Source organism: Suricata suricatta, chromosome 13, assembly GCF_006229205.1.
Source record: "Suricata suricatta isolate VVHF042 chromosome 13, meerkat_22Aug2017_6uvM2_HiC, whole genome shotgun sequence".
Taxonomy (NCBI): Eukaryota; Metazoa; Chordata; class Mammalia; order Carnivora; family Herpestidae; genus Suricata; species Suricata suricatta.
This window is the reverse complement of record NC_043712.1, coordinates 89101734-89121888: the sequence shown is the minus strand read 5'-3', so window position 1 is coordinate 89121888 and position 20155 is coordinate 89101734. Positions and strand designations below refer to the sequence as shown.

Below are 20155 nucleotides of genomic sequence, written 5' to 3'. Positions count from 1 at the left end.
ATCCCCTCCTGCAGCTCATGAGGGTCCCAGACCTTGCTATTAAATTTGCAGCACAGAGACACCCAGTAACTTGCCCAAGGTCACACAGCTACAGGCTAGTGGAGCAAGGAAGATTTGGGCAGGTAAGGGAGCCCTCGGATCTCTCGTCTGTGCCTGGGGCTGCCAGCCGAACCCCCAGCCCGCGTCCCCCCCTGCAGGATCTTGCCAGGCTTCCATAACATCCACTCATACCCTGGCCAGGGCAAACCTAGCCCCATGGCACCATTGTTGGAGGCAGGCTCCAGGGTCATTGGTGGCAGCCCCCTCCTGTCCTTGTCCGTGGGGGATGGGCATCCTGAGGGGCCACTGGCAGTCCCTCACAGCCAGTCTCACGTCTGTCATGGGGCCAGCCTGTTTCCCGGCCCACCCAGAGGTCTCTGTTCCAGTCCTGTCCTCACCAGGTCGTCAAGGGCTGCCCTGAGCGGGGGCGGGGGCGGGGGCCACAAGGAAATCCCTCCTTTCCCTCCAGGGGCTTACAATGTAGTAGGAGTGTGTGAGCGCATGTGTATGTGTGTGCATGTTCTGTGCGCACTGTGGGCACACACACGGGCATGTGATTGTGCATGCACACATGTGTGTGCACCTGCATGTGTACACAAACGCACCACTGCCCAGTAGGTGTGAAAGTGTGTACGTGTGTGTGCAAATGTGTGTTCTGTGTGCACTATGTGGGCATGTGTGTGCATATGCACGTGTGCGCAAATGCACCACAGTCCAATGGGTGTGTGAGTGCGTGTGTACGTTCTGTGTGTACTGTGTGGGCATGCATATGGATGTGTGCTTGTGTGTGTGGGGGCAAATGTGTGCACATATGTGCATGTGTGCAAATGTGCCACAATCCAGTGGGTGTGTGAATGCATGTGTACATGTGTGTGCAAATGTGAGTTTTGTGTACACTACGTGGGCATGTGTGCACATAGGCAAGTGTGTGCAAATGCGCCACAGTCTAGTCGGTGTGTGAGTTCGTGTGTACACATGTGTGCAAACGTGTTCTGTGTGCACTGTGGGCATGTGTGTGCATATGCATGGGTGTGCGAATGTGTCACAGTCTAGTAGGGGTGTGTGCATACACTTGCGTGTAAAGAGTCCGGAATGGGGTGCCAGTGCCCTGGGAGCTCGAGGACCGTAGTCAGCAGGCAGGGTGGCGGCGTCAGAGGGACACACAGGGGCGGGATGTGGGCAGGGCAGGGAGGGGCCACCTGCTCCTGCCCCAGCGGTGGGCTCAGGGCAGTGAAGGTCGTGGCAGGGAGGTGGCAAACCTGGGTGGAGGTGTCCCCTTGGGCGTGCTCTCAGCAGACTGGGTGCTAACGGGAAGGGTCCTGGGCTGTCCCAGCTTCGGGGTCTGGTCGGCTGAGCCAGAGGGGCGGGGCAGGGGTGGGGCCATGACCCAAGGCTGGGGAGGGTGGTGGGTGGGCAGCCCCTGGGGGACACCGGACTGTCCTCTGGGCGGGCCGCTCCGGTGCCATCTGCCTCTGTATCCCCGCAGTGAAGAAGAAGCGGGCCTGGCAGAAGCACGGCCCTGGGCAGACGCCCGACGTGAAGCCCGTACAGAACGGCAGCCAGCTCTTCATCAAGGAGCTGCGGAGTCGGACCTTCCCCAGGTGGGCGGTGGCGGCCTCGCGCTGGGGGCTCAGGGGCACGCCTTCCCTCCAGGGGAGCAGCACAGCCCCCCTACGCCCTAGGTGCTCTGGGGCTGACCTCTTCCTTAGCACCTGCAGGACGGGTGTTGGGGACCCTCTTCCTCTGGGATCATGTACCCCCTCTTCCCCGCCCTGCCACCTGGCATGGCCCTTTCCACAGAACCTTCCTGAGAGAGAGGCTGCTGAACTCAGGTTCTGGTGGGTGAGGAGTGGGGGCTGGGGTCCTGCCCCAGACATGGCCCTCTGTCCCTGGGCCTGGCAGGCTGTCCCCAGGTCCCCTTCTCAGGGCACTGCCCGCTTGAACCCGTGTCCTGCATGCGGGTGAAGGGTGGAGGGCAGGGGCAGGGCCGCGGGGACCCTGACACACAGACCTGTGCTTTTCAAGCTGCTCTGGGCCACCTGGCCCCTCAGGGCTGGAGGACTTGTTGTTTGTCTGACAGAGTCTTTTGTTTCTCCTCTACTTTTGAAGAGTAACTCACTGGACCCAGAATCCTACCTGGTCAGTTCTTTCCTTTTAGCACTTCTTATATCTCGCCCCCTGTCCTCTGGCACACATGAGGTCTCCTGAGGGATCCGGTGCGACTCTCCAGGACGAGGGACCTCCCTCCTCTGGCTTCTTGCCTTTCCCTGACTTCTTTGGAGATAAACTCGCAGACCTTACAGCTCACCCATTTCAGGCGTATGACTCGCTTCTCAGATGTGTGCACCGCCAGCAGCTGATTCAGAACGTGTTCATCACCCCGCGTGCCTGTTTGACGTTCTGTCGTGTGGACACACGGCGTGTCGGTTATCCGTCGGGCCGCTGACGCGCGGGGGCTCTGATTTCTGGCTGCTGCGGGCCGCTCTGCTAGACACACTCTCACGCCGGATTCTGGGGGACGTGTTTCCAGGGATTTGGGAGCAGTGGCCCCGTATGCAGTTCTCTGAGCCAACGCCAGACCGTTCTCCAGTGGTTACGGCGCTGCCGTCCCCACCAGCGCAGCGTGGGGCCCAGGTTCTGAGTGGCCTCGCTGGCCCGTGTGGTTACCTGGCATTTTGATTGTAACTGTCCTTATAGGTGTGAGGTTTCCTCCCTCTGGTTTGACCTGCATTTCCCTCAGGTGTGTGCGTGGCGGTCATTTCGTATGTCACCTTGGAGAGTTGTCAGCTCAGACCCTTTGCCTATTTTTAATTTTTGTGTCTTAACTATTGAGTCAGAGAATTCTTTTTTTAAATTTTTTTACATATTGATTCTTGAGAGACAGAGAGAGACAGAGCACAGATAGGGAAGGGGCAGAGAGAGAGAGAGAGAGGGAGACACAGACTCCAAAGCAGGCTCCAGGCTCTGAGCTGTCAGCACAGAGCCTGACGCGGGGCTCGAACTCATGACCCGTGAGCTCATGACCTGAGCTGAAGTCGGACACTTAACCAACTGAGCCCCCCAGGGGTCCCTCCAGCTTTGTTTTTCTTTTTAAAAATCGTTCTGGCTATTCTGGGTCTGCTGCTATTACATATGAGTTTTAGAATCATCTTGTCGGGTCTGCAGGGGAGTCTGATATGGGCCGTGCTGGATCTGTCCATCAGTAGAATCAGGGTGTTGTCATCTGAAAAGCCCGAAGTCTTCTGACCCGCGAACAGGCATAGTCTCCCATTTATTAGGATCTTTTAAGTTTCCTTCAACAGAGTTTGGTGGTTTTCAGAGTTTTGTACTTCCTTTGTTAAGTTTATTCATAAGTAACTTATTCTTTTTGCTGCTCTTTCAAATGGAATTTTCTTAATTTTATTTCCAGAGGGTTCATTGCTACGGTCCTGAAATAGAATTGATTTTTATATATTGATCTTCTATCCGGCCACCTTGCTGAGCTGGTTTATTAGTTCTAACAGCTTTTTAGTAGATCCCTTACTCTTTTCTATATACAAGATCATGTCATCTGTGATGGTTTTCTTTCTTCCCTTCCCGTCTGCGTTACCTTTTTTTCCTTGCCTGATTGCTCTGGCCAGGAATTCCAGCAGAATGTTAAGCAGAAGAGGCTGGACAAGGTGATCAGGGCCCCGGCACGCTGGGGGCAGCCTCCACAAGTGTGGGCCAAGGGGAAGAAGGGCCCCCGTGTCTTGGCTGCCCTTGCCCAAGACTTAGCGTCAGGACAGCCAGCTGGTGCTGGTGCAGATGACAGAGGCTGCCGTCCTGGTCCTCCGGGAGGGACGCTGGGGAGCGCTCCCGCTCAGCTCTCCTGGGCCCCTGGCTGCAGCCTTCCGGGGGGCGGGTGGTCGCTCGCCGGGCCAGGGGGTGCAGGGAGGGACCGACTCAGTCCGTGTGTCAGGCACATGCCTTTCCTGCCAGGGTTTCATAGATTTTCTCGACTGGGTGTTTCTTCATTTGCTACTTGCTCTTAGAACCATTTCCAGAGGTTTTGAATTGTTGTTCTTCAAAATAATTTCCACCAGTTTCACTGCAGTGTGGGTCCGCTGCCGTGCCGGAGACAGGTCGTTGTCGTGTGGCCTCTGTTGGGACGCTGCCTCTCCTGCTTTGCAGTTTGATTAGGGCATGTCTAGGTGTCGCTGACAGGTGTTGATCCTGCGTGGTGTGCTCTCTGTTTTCTGGATCTGTGGTTTCACATCTGTCATTAATTTTAGAAAATTCTCAGCGATCATTACTTCAAATATCTCTCCTGCCCCTTTCCCTTTTATTCCCGGCCTGGTCGTCCTGCGCACGCTGCTCTTCCTGTGCTTGTGCTGTCCTTCTGGGATGGCCTGGTCCCTGCTCTTTTCATTCTTTTTTTTCTTTATGTTTCAGGTCGAGCAGATTTTATCACCTAACGTCAGGCTTCCTGAGTCTTTTCGCAGCACGTGCAGTCTACTCACTGATGAGCCTGTCAAAGGCATTCGTCATTTCTGTTACCATTTTTCATAATTTCTATCATTTCCTTTTGATTCCTAGAGTGTCCACTTCTCTGCTTACATTTTCCGTCTATACTTGCATGCTGTTCACTTTTTCCATTAGCACTCCTAACACAGTAATCCTAATTTTAAAAAATTTCCTATCTTCTAATTCCAGATTCTGTGCTCTAGCTGAGCTGTGTCCTGGTACCTGAAAACTTTTTATTTTTAATTGAAGTATAATTCACATGCACTGTTACATTAGTTTCACGTGTCCAACCGTGAGTCAGGGCCTCATCCGTCCCTCAGTGCTCATCACGAGGTGCGCACCATTGCCCCCTCCCCTGGTCACCCATCCCCACAGCCGTCGCTCTGGTAACCACCAGTCGGTTCTCTGTATTTAAGGGTCTGTCTTTATTGTCTCATTCTTTGTTCATTTTTTAAAAATGTTGTATTTATTTTTGAGAGAGAGAGAGAAAGAGAGAGAGCATGAGTGGGGGAGGGGCAGAGAGAGAGGGAGACACAGAACCGGAAGCAGCTCCAGGCTCCGAGCTGTCAGCACAGAGCCTGACATGGGGCTCGAACTCCTGAACCATGAGATCATGACCTGAGCCGAAGTCGGACGCTTAACCGACTGAGCCCCCCAGGCGCCCCTGTTCTCTGTTCATTTGTTTAGTTTCTTAAATTCCACATTTGAGTCAAAAATGGTATTTGTATTATACTTAACAGTATGCTCTCTAGCTCCAGACATGGCGTTGCAAATGGCAAGATTTCATTCTTTTTTTGGGTCTTAGCGGTATTCCATCGTGTGTGTGTATACGTGTGTGTGTGTGTGTGTGTGTGTGTGTGTGTGTGTGTGCACGCCACATCTTCTCTGTCCATTCCTCAGTTGATGGACGCTGGGCTCTTTCTGTATCTTGGCCATCGCTGATGCTGCGGCTACGAACTTGGGGTGCATCTTTGTGATCAGTGCTTTCACTTCCTTTGGGTAAGCGCCCAGGAGAGAACTCCTGGGCCACCAGGCAACCCTGGCCTCCATGTCCCGAGGCCCGCGTGCTGCTCCCCGGCGCGGCGGCCCATCTGCGCCCCCACCGGCAGAACGCGAGGCTCCACGTCCCCGGCAGCACTGCTCTTTCCTGTCTCTTTGACTTCAGCCATTCCGACAGGGGTGAGGTGATTTGCTTTGTGTCTTTAGACTATGCTTTTTCGCCATTTAGTGTGTCTTGTTATTTTTTGGTGAAAGCTGGACATGATGTGTTGAGTCAAAGGGACTGAAGTCATTACGCGGTTAGAGGGAGGTTTTGTGTTGACCAGACTAGGGCCTGGGTCGTGTTCGCTGTAGCTGTAGGCGCCAGACACATGACTTTCTCCCACGTTCCTTGTGTTGCCCTTTTCTCCTGTTCTCGCGGGGTGTCCCTAACAACTCCTTCTTGAACAGAGTCTGCCCTGCAGCTCTCCCGGCCAGCCGTGCTCAGTTGTCATCACGTCATTGTGTGGTGCTGGGACCGGGGGAGGGGACGTCCTAGAGCGGAGTAACACACCTCAGTGTTGCAGCGGCCCCAGGGCTCGGGCCATTCCCACTGGCCTTTGCCTTTTCTCTCCTTCCCTGAGACAGGAAGCTGGAGGGGCACTTGCCCTCCCCCGTCAGCTGAGGGCCTGGTGGGGGGGCTGCGGGGGCACTTGCTTACCCCCCCCCCATCAGCTGAGGGCCTGGCTAAGCAGGGGCTCCTGGAAGGCAGACATTGTTACAGAGGACACTCGGAGTGTGTTCACGCGTGGTCGTTCGCCCCTAACTGTGTCTGAAATAGGACAGATCTTCACCAGGAGAACCTGTGGGTAGAACCCGTGAAAGTGTGGGTCTCCTCTGACGCTGGGCCCCATGAGTTCTTAACTCTGCAGCTAGTTCACACTCAACCTCTGCACTTTGTCAGAAATCACTTTATTCCTCCTGGTTACCGCCCCCAGCTGCTTCTGCTTCAGGTAAGGTCCTCTCTGTGGTGATTCTCTGTGTTTGCCTGTCTCCCCAGATTTGGGGTTGGCCCTGTAACCCTGATTTTCAGTGAATCTAAGAAAATTCCTTCCTTTTCAGTCTCTTCACCTTTTTTTTTTCTTGTTGTAAGGACAAGAATGACCATTTCTAAGCTCTTTACATGTTGGAGTTGAAACCAGAAGTCCAGTTCCACATTACGTTAACCCCTCTCGTTTTTGGATTCTCTTTTTATTGTTGAGTTGTAAAAGTTCTTTACATATTCTAGATACTTGTCACTGAGCAGATACTTTCTCCTGTTCTATGGCCGCCTTTCCACTTTCTTCATGGTGTCCCTCAAAATGCAAATGTTTATAATTTTGATGGAATCAAATTCGTTCATTTTTATAGTTGTTGCTCATGGTTTTGGCTTCTAGGAAACCACTGTCAAATTCAAGGTTGTGAAGATTTGTGTCTGTGTCTGTGCTTTCTTCTGAAAGTTCTACAGTTCCAGCCTTTCTGTGTAGGTCTTCTGCTCATTTTGAGTTAGTTTTTGTATATGACGTGAGGTAGGGGTTTCCCTTCATTCTTTTGCATGTGGACGTCCAGTTCTCCCGTGCACTATTTGTTGAAAGGACTTTTTTCTCCTCTGAGCTGTCCTGGGGCTCCTGATGGAAAAGCTGTTGGCCGTAGATGTCTGGGTTTATTTCTGGACACTGGGTCCGGCTTCACTGAACTCCTCTCTTTCGTGCTGGCACCACACGGTTTTGATTACTGTCGCTTTGGAGTGAATTTTGAAGTTGTAAGTGTCCGCAGCTTTGTTCTTTGTGAAGACAGGTTTGGTCATCCAGGGGCCTTGCCCTTCCCTTCAGCTTTCCAAGTTCAGCCAGGCCACATCTGCAGAGACTACAGTGGGTGTTCTGGCAGGGATTGTGTGACATCCGTAGCCCAATTTTCTTTCTTGAGTCCCGTTTCTTTCCTCTAGATCTGATTTCTCTCTTATTGAATTATATTCTTCAGTGGTGAGTAGGACTATAGAAATATTCTTTTTTGAAAATGTTTTCATTTCATCCTTGTTCTTAAATAGTTCTAATTTTCTAAAATGGTTCTAAAAATTTTAGAGTAAAAGCTATTTTCCTTGAATTCTTTGAAGATACTATCATTCTGTTGTTTGGCATCTCCTGTTGTTTCTGAGATATCTGTGGCTGCCATTTGTTCGTTTGTTTGGTTTTGGCAAATAATCTGTTTTTTTTCTCTGAAAACTTCTCACATTGTCCCCTTGTCCCTGGTGGACTGTGGATGTGGTACCGCGCCTCTGGATGTGCCTTTCTTTTTATTAATTCTACTCAGAACTCAGTAAGGTCTTTCAGTTTGAGGAATTGTGTCTTATCTCAATTTGGAAAAATGATTATTTTTTTAAATAGCATTTCACCCCCTTTCTCTGTATTATTTCACCCCCTTTCTCTGTATTACTTTTCAAGTATTTCATCAAATTGACCTTTTTTTTCCAAGCAGCTACTATTGAATGCATCTGTTGAGTTCTTAAATTTTTTTCAAAAGTGATGTTTTTCATGTCTAGAATTTCTGCCTGATCATTGTCAATGTTGCCTGCTCTGTGTCCCCCTCCCTGCTCCCTGCAGCGTTCTCCCGTCATCCCTGCGAATGTGCTTAGTACGTTTGTCTTAACGTCCCCTCCCAGCTGTCCATCGTGCACAGTCCTCCGCCCTGCGCTCTGGCCAACGCGTCTTCTGTCGTTCTGTGAGGCGGCCTGTGTGCCCTGGGGGGAGGGGTCCCCGCAGAACCAGCCTGGGTTGGTTTTGCAGCCCCAGACCTGGAGCCAGGGGCTGTGTGACACGAGGGTGCGGGGTCCCTCCGGCCGCCCCGGCTGCCTGCACTCCCCCAGCGCTCCCAGCACAGCTTGTGCACCTGCCACCCACCCCGGTCTGCGCCCCATGCTCTCGGCACGTGGTCCAGCCCAGGGGTCTCTCCTCTGTGCTCACCCTCACTGCCCTCGCGGCGGAGCGTGGCCTCGCAGCCCCTTCTCCTCGAGCACCGTGCTCCCCGGACTGTCCTCCCCTGCCCCTCCTCGCTCCTCCTGACCGCTCTCCCTGGGAGTTGTGGGGACTCTGCTCTCGTCCCCAGCCCTCAGAGTTCATGCCCGTGCCCCTGACCCCCCGGCTGCCCCTTGGCCAGCGGCTTCAGCCTCCCTCTCCAGCCTCTGAGCACCGACCTTCCTGCCCCACGCCAGCTCTGGGTCTGCCCCGCACACATCTGCCCTCCCCCAGCCCTTGGTCGCTCCGCCATCTGCCGCCACCGCCCTGGCCTTCTGTCCTCTCACTCACGGCTGCCTCCTGGCCCATGAGCCGAGCCTCCTCCTCCCTGGTCGCGGTGCCCAGCCTGCTTCCACCGCAGCCTCCATCCATCTGCACCACGGCCGGTCGACCTCTGGCTCCAGCTCTCCGGTGGCTCCCGGGCGCCCTTGGCAGCAGGCAGAGGCCACCTCCAGGGCAGATAGGCCGCTTCAGTTGCTGCGCGCTCAGCCCACTCACCCTCTGCCCTTGGCTGCCGTCCCCTTCTCCCTCCCCACCCCTGGGCACATTCTCCCAACTCCTGGGCTTTGCTGGCACCTCCCTTCTGTCCAGAGCCCATGCCTCTCAGTCCTGCCCCTCTAGGCCTGGGCAGGCCGCCCCAATGCTGACCCCTCCATCTCCCCCACTGAGAGCAGAGCTATGGCCTTGCATGCTTGTCTCATGGAAGCGTCTCCAGTGTCACCATGGGGGCTCTCCAGCTGGGCCTCAAAGGTCCCAGTGCTCCGGGCAGTGCCCAGCACACACCACTGACCGCAGCACCCCAGCTGCTGGCGGACCCTGTGTTTGGCTTCTGCAGGGGGTGTGTTCTACCCGGAAGGGGTTTGTCTCCATCTGCCGTGCCCTCAGCCCAGCCTCCCTCTGCCCAGGGTCTGCTCTCTGTGCACATGAGAGGGATGGTATGGAGCGGGTGGGGGGCCCCGGGGCAGGGGAGGGATCCTGCTCACGATTCTGCCTTTCTCTGTCCTGGGAGGAGGGTTGGTCTCCATGTGCTCCCATCCTGGGCTTCCTGGACCTTGAGGTCCGACGTCCGTGATGGATGTGTGGACAGCACTGCGTCTGCCCTGTGACCCTGGGCGTGGTACTGGGGGGGAGCCCTCCTCCCAGGATGTGGGGGCTCCGGCTGCACGTCTCCGGCCCTGAGGCCCTATCCAGGCTGGTCCCGGCGCTGCAGGGCCGGCACCCTGGCCAGCATGACGTCCGACCCCTACTTTTCCCACAGTGCGGAAGACGTGGTGGTCCGCGTGCCCGGCAGCCAGCTCACGCTGGGCTACATGGAGGAACACGGCTTCACGGAGCCCATCCTCGTCCCCAAGAAGGACGGGCTGGGCCTGGCGGTGCCGGCCCCCACCTTCTACGTCAGTGACGTCGAGAACTACGTGGGTGAGTGGCCACCCTGGGGCCTGCTTGCTGTAGGCCCTGGCTGGTCCCCGTGCTGTGTGAGCTGTGTGACACGGGGTCTCTGTGTCCATTCAGGCCACTCTTCTTCGAATTAGACCCCATGTCCCACTAAAATGGCATGTGACCCTGGCCCTCCCATCCCCCCATCAGTTATTCTGGTGCAAAATGGGGCTGTTTTGGGACCCTTTCCTTGTTCCAGCTGCAAAACCCATTTCCGTTGGGTGCTAATGGTGGTAATAGATGGTCCCCGCCTTTGAGGTTTGTGCTGCGTCCCCCTCAGCCTCTCCTGGGCCGGCCTGGGGCCTCCTTGGTCTGACCCAGGACCCTTCCTGTCCGGATCCCTCTGGCTCCCGCTGATGCCGCCCTGTCCGGCCTGTCTCGTGTCCCCTGGCAGCTCCCAGCACTGTGGGCACCCTCGGTCGGGACCCCTCCGGGTGAAGAGAAGAACCTGTGTGTGCTTGGGCAGCGTCTGTGAGGTGGGGGCTGTGCGGCCCAGGCTCTGAGGCCCTCATGGTGGCTGGGGCTCGGGGTGTGGCCCGTGCAACAGGACAGAGCCTGAGAAGTCAGATGCCCAGGCCCCTGGTGGCAGGCAGAGAGAACGGACCCCCGCCTGGGCCATCTCTGCCCGGCCGCAGCCCCGGGAATCATGGCTGAACTCTAGTGCACACGCGCCAGGCGCCGGGCCTCACTGGTGAGCTGGTGTCCTGCCCCGGTGCCACCCAGGCCCCGGTCGGCCGCTGCAGAGGGCGCAGCGGGCACTGTGCGCGGGGGCAGCTGAGCTGAGCATGTGGTTTAGAGGCTTGTGTTGTAAACGCTTTCCCTTCTCCTTACTTGTTTGCTTATGGGCTTTTCACACACGTGCACACGTGCACGCACACGCATGCGCACATGCGCACACAGAAACCAGGGGAAGTGAACTTCCCATGCACAGCACCACGAGAGGTCAGCTGACTCTCTCCGCGCCCCCAAAATGTAAAGCAAAGCTCCGGTGGGGACATCGCTTCTCCCGCGGCCTCCCCTGCACGCGTGGCGGTTGCTCTCACGCTGTCACAGCTGCCGGCCGCGCGGGAGCTCGGAGCCTCGCTCCGGTCGCCCGCAGGTGCCCCCAGCGCCCCTCAGGCCCAGCTGTTTGAGTCGGAGCCCAGACCAGACCCACGGACTGCATGTGGTGTTTACGCCTCCCAGCACCTCCCATTCCTGAGGGTTGGGGGCGCTGCTGGGCCTAGAGAAGGGCCCTTGTGGGGGATTTGGCTGACCGCGTGCCCGTGGTGTCACATCACTCGCTCCTCTGCCCCACCTGGACAGACGCTGGGATTCGCATTCAGGTGGACGGCGGGCCCCTTCAGGGGCTGGGGCGCCTGGCTGCCCGCACAGAAGTGCCCGTCAGCCTGCAGCTGGGGTCCAAGTGGCCCCTGGGGACAGTTGGGGGGGGGATCGAGGCCGTCAGTCCTGTGCACCCTTCTCCCACTACGAATTATGAGTCCGTGTCACGGGCTCACCCTCACCAGTTCCTTGACTCTCTGGAAACAACTGTCATCAGCGATTTTTACCTTGAACTTTTCCTCATCAACTACAGAAAATGTGGGGAAAATGTTTTTCCTTTAACTTCTCAGTTTTCAGAATAAGTTGGAGCCCTAGAAGTATAGGGTTTTTAAAAAGTTTTTTAATTTCAAAATGGAAGTGTACCCATGGTGTTTATCTGGAGTTCCCGTCTGCCGCGCACCTCCGGCGGCCCGGCCTCTCAGTGGGGAGCCCCCGCCCCGCTCACTGCCCCCCACCCGCCTGCAGGTCCGGAGCGGAGCGTGGACGTGACGGACGTGGCCAAGCAGAAGGACTGCAAGATGAAGCTCAAGGAGTTTGTGGACTATTACTACAGCACCAACCGCAAGCGCGTGCTCAACCTCACCAGCCTCGAGTTCTCCGACACCAGGTGGGGGCGCCGGGCCGCTCTGTGTCTCTTGGCGAGACTGGAGGTGACGCAGCACGACAGTCCAACAACACGAGCGGCAAAATGGGGCCTCCCCCTCTGGCTGCCCCCAGAGCAACAGCGTGGCGTAGATTCTTCCAGAATGCACGAGCTCACACCCATGCGTGACATTCCCTGAGACCCTGGCGCCTGCGCAGACACCCCCAGCCCCACATGCTCCCGCACGCGCTGCACTCCTTCCCAGAGGCGTTCTCGAATGCACGCTGTCAGCACAGCAGCGTCGTGCGCCGCGCCTGCTCTTCCCGAGGTCCCAGCCTGAGCCCCTGGGGCCAGGCCTGTCCCGCTTGGTGCGGCTCTCAGACCGGAGCGTCCTGCGCTGGGGCCTGCGCTGGGGCCGTCTGGACCGCCGAGGCCCAGTTCTGTGTCCTCAGGGGCTGGTCAGCCGCCGGCTCTGCCCCTTGTCCCCAGGACCACTGCTGTGCTGTGGCCCCGCCTCCCCCCGCCCCGTCAGATCCTCTCTGCTCTCCAGCTGGCCCCTTGCTCAGCGTGAGATCTGAATTGTTGATGATGGTTTAGTTTAAGCATGATTTTATTTTCACACCCTTTCCACCTGGCTGACTTCTGAAAAGCTCACACGACAGCCGCATAGCTTGTGGGCAGAAGGGCAGGTAGGAAAAAAGAGTTACTGAAAACCACAATGAGAAGGAGAGTACAGAACTGTGCCAGGAGCCTGGACAGGATATTGTAACTGCATGCTGGGGTTTGTTTGAGCTTCCCGACAGCAAAGGTGTAAAGGGAAATAGGATGGATTAGCATATCGGGAGAAAGCTTCCTGCAAGTTCACAAGCAGGATTTCCTCCAAGGCTGAGTTCCGGTGAGAGCGCACTCAGGAGCTTGGTCTGCTGGCCAGCCTGGGGGCGTCACAGAGAGCTGCCAGGGTGGCAGAGCTGGGGGAGCAGGTGCTTCGGTGTGGGGTTTCCCCTTGGGGCCATCCCTTGGCTGGCAGAAAATGTGTGGTGCCTCCCGTGTCCTCAGGCCTGGTCTGAGGATCCCAGGGGTCACGAACACTTCACACCAGGCCATTTGTGGGCTTGGCACCAGGGCCGTCAAGAGGGAGAGGGTGGCCTCCAGGGTCCCTGAAGACGTTGGCTGTGGCTGTGTCAGGGCCTGTGGCCTGGGGATCCTGCAGTGACCCCAGAGGCACCTGCTGTGACAATAACGTATCAATTATGTGGACATCTGTTGTCACCTCCACACTGTCATCCAGGGTGGCCTCAGGGGCCTGGGGGCTGTGGGACCCCATCCGTCCACTCCGGGAGGCTGCAGAGGGCAGCCAGCCCCGGTGACAGGAGGGCAGACTGGCTGTGGGCCCGAGGCGCCGTCTGGCACGGAAACGAGGGCGGTTGTGGCCGTGGCGGGAGGCGCTGGTGTGTGGTGTGCAGAGCGTCCGTCTCCTGTGGCAGCGGAGGGCCGGGGGTCGCTGTGGGCATGGACAGGGCGAGGAGGGCTCGGGGACAGAGGAACGCCAGCCTGGGACAGGCCGGAGATGTCCCGCGGGTGTGCTGCTGAGGTCTGGGGAGCTGGGTGCGGGGCCTGGCGTGGGGTCGGCGACGCTCTTGTCTGGGCGGGCATGGGCTTCGGTGCGGAGCTGTGCGGTCCCGCCCTGCCCTGCAGCCAGGGCATGGGTGTGTCACCACGCAGGGCTGCTGACGTGGACAACACTGATGCGATACTGGCATTTTAGTCATGGCAGTGACATCTCATTGAAAAGGTCGCCTTTGCCTTTCTGCATCTTCTGGGTCTGACAGTGACCCACGTGGCTCTGAGCCTCAGGCCCCTGTGGTCTGCTCTGGAGAGCAATGCCAGGCTGTCCCCTCGTGGGCTGCCTGGACCGTCCCCATCTCTGGCTTTCCCTGTGCCCAACTTTGGACGGAGAGACTGTCGGGCACCTGCCTGCGATCTGCCCCCGAGGACCTTCGTTTGCTTGTCTGGAAGATGGGGCAGTGTCACCTAGCCCAGGGCGGGGCGCAGCTTTCCCACCGGGGCCGGCAGGTGTGGGGGCGTTTCCTGTGCCCAGTGCCCCTCCTCCTGTCCCCACCCAGGATGTCCAGTTTCGTGGAGCCGCCTGACATCGTCAAGAAGCTGTCCTGGGTGGAGACCTGCTGGCCGGATGACGCGCTGCTGGCCAAGCCCAAGGTGACCAAGTACTGTCTGATCTGCGTGAAGGACAGCTACACCGACTTCCACATCGACTCGGGGGGCGCCTCCGCCTGGTACCACGTGCTCAAGGTGGGGCACTGCCTCCACCAGCCAGGCCGCCTGCGGTCCCCACGGCCCTCAGGGGCCAGCGCCTGCGCGACTCGGGGCAGGGGTTTCTCCAGCCCTCGGGAGGTGGGGGTGGGGGTGCCTGGTGGCCAGAGCCGCACAGACATGTTGCCTTCTTCTGGGGAAGGGTGAGGCTCAGGGAGCAATCCGAGGAGGCCCCTGGAGGGGGCCCTGCGCTCCGCAGTTCAGACCCCTAGGGGAGCTTGTGCAGTGCGGGGACAGCTTCCGGGAAGAGGGGGCGAGGGGACGTGTGTGGGAGCCCACACGAGAGCGGGGAGAGCTGGGGGCTCCTGCCAGGGGACGAGGGAGATCCAGAGACAAACGAAGGGGACCCTGAGTCTGGGGCTCAAGCGCGGCCTCGGGTCTTTCCACGCCCGCCTGAGCCTGACTCGGTGGGCTGCCGGGCTTGCGGCCCTGGCCCTGTGGCGCCCCGGGGGCAGCCGTGGGGGCCGTCCTTCCATCTGCAGCCCGGACCCAGGAGGCTCTCAGGGGCAGGGCTTCCCGGGAAGTCCCACAGCGGGGCTGCCCTGCTCACGCGGCGCCCCCAGCGTCCCGGACATGTGTGCGTGGTGTCCGGGCTCCGAACTGCAGGGCCCGCGTGGCCCCAACGTGTCAGGGAAGGGATGGTGTTCGGGCCAGGACGCACCGCCAAGACCCCCAGCGCCCCTGGCCGGCTCTGCCCCCCAGCGCCGCCCCCTGCCTGTGGTGCCCCGCCCCGCCGGCCCCCGGGCTGCAGCGGGCCCTGCCAGTGGGCTCTCGTTGGCAGGGGGAGAAGATCTTCTATCTCATCAAGCCCGCGTCGGCCAACATCTCCCTGTACGAGCGCTGGCAGTCGGCCGCGAACCACAGCGAGATGTTCTTCGCAGACCAGGTGGACAGGTGCTACAAGTGCACCCTGAAGCAGGGCCAGACGCTCTTCATCCCCTCAGGTGAGCGCCCCGGCCGCCCCGGGGGCAGGAGGCTCGGCCCCTCCCCCAGGGGGCGTCTGGCACGCCCAGGCCGTCAGTGCTGTCACCACACCTGGAGACGGACGGCTGAGCGGCCGCCGTTCACATTTCCTAATTACAGTTACAGTCTTCCCTCCATTTCCAGTCAGGATCCGAATGAGGCCTCACACTCCCATTCATTTAGGTGTTTGGAGTCCTTCCTGGGAGACCCCTCCCTCCCCCGGGGGGACGTCCCCATGTGGCCGAGTTCGCCTCCGAGGACAGTCTGGGGCCAGCCCAGCTCTCCCAGGGCTGTGGCAGCCCCGCTTGGCCCCCCCAAGCCCGTGTGTGGAGGTCGGGGACGCCGGACAGCTCCTGGTTCTGTGCCAGGCAGGAAGTGCACTGAGCAGCCCGGCCAGCGGGGACGGGGACGCCGGGACAGGCTGAAGGAGCCTCGAGCGCCACTTCCCTGTCTCCCCAGGCTGGATTTACGCCACGCTCACGCCCGTGGACTGCCTGGCCTTCGCGGGACATTTCCTCCACAGCCTGAGCGTGGAGATGCAGATGAGGTAGGGCCCTGCTGGCCTGGGTTCCGGCAGGCGGCGCCGTTGGCCTCTTCCTTGGGAGGTGGGCCATGACCTCGCCGGGGTCCCCGAGTGGCCTGGTCCCTACATAGCCCCTGTGGCTCTGGCCCATGGAGCTCCTTCCCATGTGGTCCCCTGCTCCTCCCTCCTGCGCTGGGCCCATTGTAGAGGCTGGGGGAGCATAGCCATGGTGTGGCCTTGTCATGGCTGTGACTGGTGGGCTGTGACGTGGGCTCACCCTTAGTGTCACCTCCTGAGAGCTCAGTGCTCTGGAAAGTTCTTTGCTGTGGTTTCCAGGGCATATGAAGTGGAAAGGAGATTGAAACTTGGCAGCCTGACTCAGTTTCCCAACTTTGAAACTGCCTGCTGGTACATGGGGAAGCATTTGCTGGAGGCGTTTAAAGGTACGGACTCCCGGCCCGGCGCCTCCGCCTGTGGCTCCGGGGGGAGCCTGGACCCGTGGGGTAAGGGCTCCCCCCGTGTGTGGCAGGATGGCCAGAGCCTGGGGTGGGCTGAGCACAGCCTTGACGGGAGCCTGAGCCCCGCTCTGCAGTGTGGGGCTGGGTGGTGCTAGGCAGGGCGGTTCATGTTTCGGAGAGAACACTGGTGTGTCCCCGGGCCTGGTGTGTGCAACCTCCTCAGCTCCTGGTGGGGCTCAGTCAGGATGTCAAGAGGCCTGGGGGGCTGCCTGGCTCCTTGCTGCCAGCTGAGGACCCCTAAGACGTCCCTGCCATATAGGGGGTGGGTGTGCACGTTGGGGTCCCCAGGGAGGCTAGTGGAAATGGGTGGGCCCCTTGGGTCCCTGCCGCCCGTGGACACCCAGCTGCCTTGCACCCCAGGTCTTCAGTATCAGTGCCTGGCTCTCACTTGGAGCTGAGGCCCCTCCTCTGGGGAGGCGCTCTGGCTCCTGTTTGAGGTGGGAAAGCTAAAAACCAACCTCAGTCTTGGCTGGCCAGGTTTCAATGAAATTCATCCATTGGGCCCCCAATGCAGAGCCCTTCACCTTGGCAGGGGCGTGTCTAAGAGACAGTCCAGTCCTGCGGGGGAGCAGGGAGGAGGGCTCACGGCACGGAGGTAGGATGGGGCAGTGCAGGCAGAGCCCCACCCTGGAGACGGTCTCATGGGGTGACCACTGACCATGGGCCCGCACCCCTGTCACCCAGTGACTCAGAGAGGTTCGGCCTCTGCAGTGAGCTCCCCGGTCGGAAGGGGAGTCTCCGGGACCGGGACCGTGCTTGCCCTGGCCCGCCACGGCTGGAACCCACCCCCTGCCATAGCCGTGCAGGGGCAGCGTGAGGTGTGGGTGCACTGTGTCCCCTCACGTGGAGAGGGGCCCCTGCCTGAACAGCCCCGTGGGTGGATGGTGGGAGCACCAGGCCTTCCCTTGCGGGGCACCTGGGACTGTCCCCGAGGTTCCGAGAGCAGCTGTTGGCAGTTGGGTCTCCCGGACTCCGCCCCCCCCCCCCACAGCGTGGTGTCACCGGTAGGGGCAGGGCGGGCGGGGCTGGGCGCCCACATGCCCACCTGAGCAAACGCCTCTTGCTTCCCCACACAGGTGCTCACAGATCTGGGAAGCAGCTGCCCCCACATTTAGTCCAAGGAGCTAAAATTCTCAATGGCGCTTTTAGATCATGGACAAAAAAGCAGGTAGGGAGATGTGCCAGGTGTGAGCCTGGCAGAGGGGCGGGTGGCTGGCGGGGAGCCGGTCCTCCAGCGAGAACCAGGCTGTGCAGAGCAGGTGGGTGCCACCGGCTCATCTGTGGCGGGGGCAGGGGTGGGGGGAGCAGGGTCTGCCCGAGGCGTCGGAGCCCAGGGGCCTGGAGAGTCAGGGCGGGCGGGGGGGGGGGGGGGGGGGGGGGGGGGGGGGGGGTGGCAGAGATAACACGGAGTGGGCTCGAGGGGCGGGAGGGGTGCAAGGGGGCCCATCGAGGAGGCATCAGCTCAGAACGGGCTTCGCTCTGTGATGGGGGCACCCCTTTACGCTGTGTCCCCTCATCGTGCCCCCTACGGCAGCACTGCCTGTTCCCCTGTGTCCCCCAGCAGCACTGTCCGGTGACCCCCCAGGGCCGTCCTATAGCCACATCTGTGGCACCCTGTCTGGTGTCCGTCCCACCTCAGCCACATGGCCAGGTGCAGTGGCCTTGCTCTCAGGAAGAAGGGACGGCCCATGTCCGCTCTACAGCTGGTAGAGGCCCCGGGCACGTCACCCTCTCTGGGGCTTCGTGGCTCCACCTGTGGAGGGGGGTCACCACAGAGCCTTCTCCCTGCCTGTCTGGGGGGGCCGGGGTCGGAGGGCCCCTGTGGGTGGGAAGGGGGCGGGGCGGTGGGGCCTGGAAGGCGGCCTCAGCCCCCAGCCGGGGCCTGCATGTGCTGCCCTTCAGGCTTTGGCGGAGCACGAGGACGAACTCCCGGAGCACTTCAAGCCTTCCCAGCTCATCAAAGACCTCGCCAAAGAGATCCGGCTCAGCGAGGTAGGGCTGCCCCGGGCCGCCGTGTCTGAGAGGGCCCCTCCCCCGGACCCCGCCCCCCGGGGCGGGGCCCCAAGCACAGTGCGGGCTCCCAGGCGCCTGTGACTGCTGTGGCTGCCAGGCAGGAGCCCTGGGAAAGCGGGATGGGGCTCCTCTGTGGCTCCCCACGGGGGCGGGGAGGGGGCTGGAGGGGGGACAGTTCCAGCCTCTGGAGACCCTGCTTGCGTGAGCCTGGACTGCCCCCAGCCGCTCTGTGCTGGAGGGCTGGGACAGCAGTCCCCCCGAAGGGCTGGGGGGATCAGGTGGCCGATGGTGTAGACGAACGGCATCCGGTCACAGGGATTCGGCAGATGGATGTGTCACATAACGGTGTAGACAGATGTGAGCATGGCATATGGATACTGTAGGACAGACACGACCATGTCCCAAAGGCGGTGTAGACGCGTGTCTGTAGGACAGACTCCAGTGTGTCCCGTAGGTGGTGTAGACAGGTGTATGTTATGGACACTGTAGGACAGACGTGAGCATGACCCACAGGTGGTATAAATGGGTGTATCCTACGGACATTGTAGGACCGATATGAGGGTGTCCTGTAGGTGGTGTAGATGGGTGTATCCTGTGGACACTGTAGGACAGATGTAAGGCTATCCCATAGGTGGTGTAGACAGGTGTGTGCTGCAGATGCTTTGGGACAGACAGGAGCGTCAGCCATAGGGGGTGTAGACAGATGTGTCCTGCAGATGCTTTGGGACAGACAGGAGCATCAGCCATAGGGGGTGTAGACAGATGTGTCCTGCAGATGCTTTGGGACAGACAGGAGCGTCAGCCATAGGGGGTGTAGACAGATGTGTCCTGCAGATGCTTTGGGACAGACAGGAGCGTCAGCCATAGGGGGTGTAGACAGGTGTATCATACGGACGCTGTAGGACAGATGGCAAGTGTGTCTCATGGCTGCTGTGGACGGATGCTCCTTTCCGCTGGGCCGTCTCCCACAGCCTGGGCTGAGGCCCTTCTGGCAGGAGGTGGTTGACCACGTCTCCTTCTCCTTGTCCCAGAATGCCTCCAAGGCCACCCGACCTGAAGTGACCCCAGCCATCTCCTCAGATGATGTCTGTTTTGGGGACCGGGAGAAGGAGGAGCCCCCATCCCCTATTGAGGCCAGCCCTCCTCGGTCCTTTCTGGAGAAAGTGTCCAAGAAAAAGACTCCCAAAACCATGAAGATGCCCAAGCCGTCCAAAGTCCCCAAACCTCCCAAGCCCCCGAAGCCCCCAAAGCCCCCGAAGCCCCTAAAGCTCAAGGATGGGGGCAAGAAGAAAGGGAAGAAGTGCAGGGGGGCTGCCTCGCCCACCATCCCCAACCTGGACCTGCTAGAGGCCCACACCAAGGAGGCGCTGACCAAGATCGAGCCACCCAAGAAAAGCAAGGTGCGTGGTCTCATCCTGCTGTCAGAGGGTCGATAGATGCCTCAGAGGCTGGCCTCAGAACCGGGGCTGCTGCGTCTGTGTACTAGAGGCCCAGGGCAGGTGGGCTGTGGTGTCTGTGCTAGGATGTGGGTGCCACATGGGGTCCCACAGGGGGGCGAGCTGGCTGAGTCTTCCTTGAGGTCGAAGTGTTGGCTAAGACCCGAGGTGGGCCAGGCACTCATGAGAGGGCAGTGGGGGACAGAGAAAGGGGACTGGCGATGGGGGCAGTTCTTGGCATCTATCCTGCAGATAGATGGCAGGAAATGGGAGGGAGGGCAGAAGGAGGGAAGAGTGCATGGATGGATGGATGGATGGGTGGGTGGATGGATGATGGATGGATGGACGGATGGATGGATGGACTAGATGGATGGATGGGTGGGTGGATGGATGATGGATGGGTGTATGAATGGATGGGTGGGTGGGCGGATGGCAGATGGATGGGATGGTGGGTGGTTGAGTGGATAGATGAGTGA

At 59.4% G+C, this 20155-nt stretch overlaps 1 protein-coding gene across 2 annotated transcripts in view; it reads left to right on the top strand.

Moving 5' to 3' along the window:
• Positions 1-20155, top strand: part of PHF2 (PHD finger protein 2) — a 44712-nt gene that overhangs the window by 12124 nt on the left and 12433 nt on the right. For both annotated transcript variants that reach the window (XM_029921085.1, XM_029921084.1), the window contains exons 3-12: positions 1526-1640; positions 9811-9971; positions 11778-11919; positions 14019-14205; positions 15008-15170; positions 15649-15736; positions 16049-16155; positions 17307-17398; positions 18133-18222; positions 19275-19643. In XM_029921085.1, the coding sequence (XP_029776945.1) occupies positions 1526-1640; positions 9811-9971; positions 11778-11919; positions 14019-14205; positions 15008-15170; positions 15649-15736; positions 16049-16155; positions 17307-17398; positions 18133-18222; positions 19275-19643 (1514 nt within the window). The remainder of the gene's footprint in view (positions 1-1525; positions 1641-9810; positions 9972-11777; positions 11920-14018; positions 14206-15007; positions 15171-15648; positions 15737-16048; positions 16156-17306; positions 17399-18132; positions 18223-19274; positions 19644-20155) is intronic.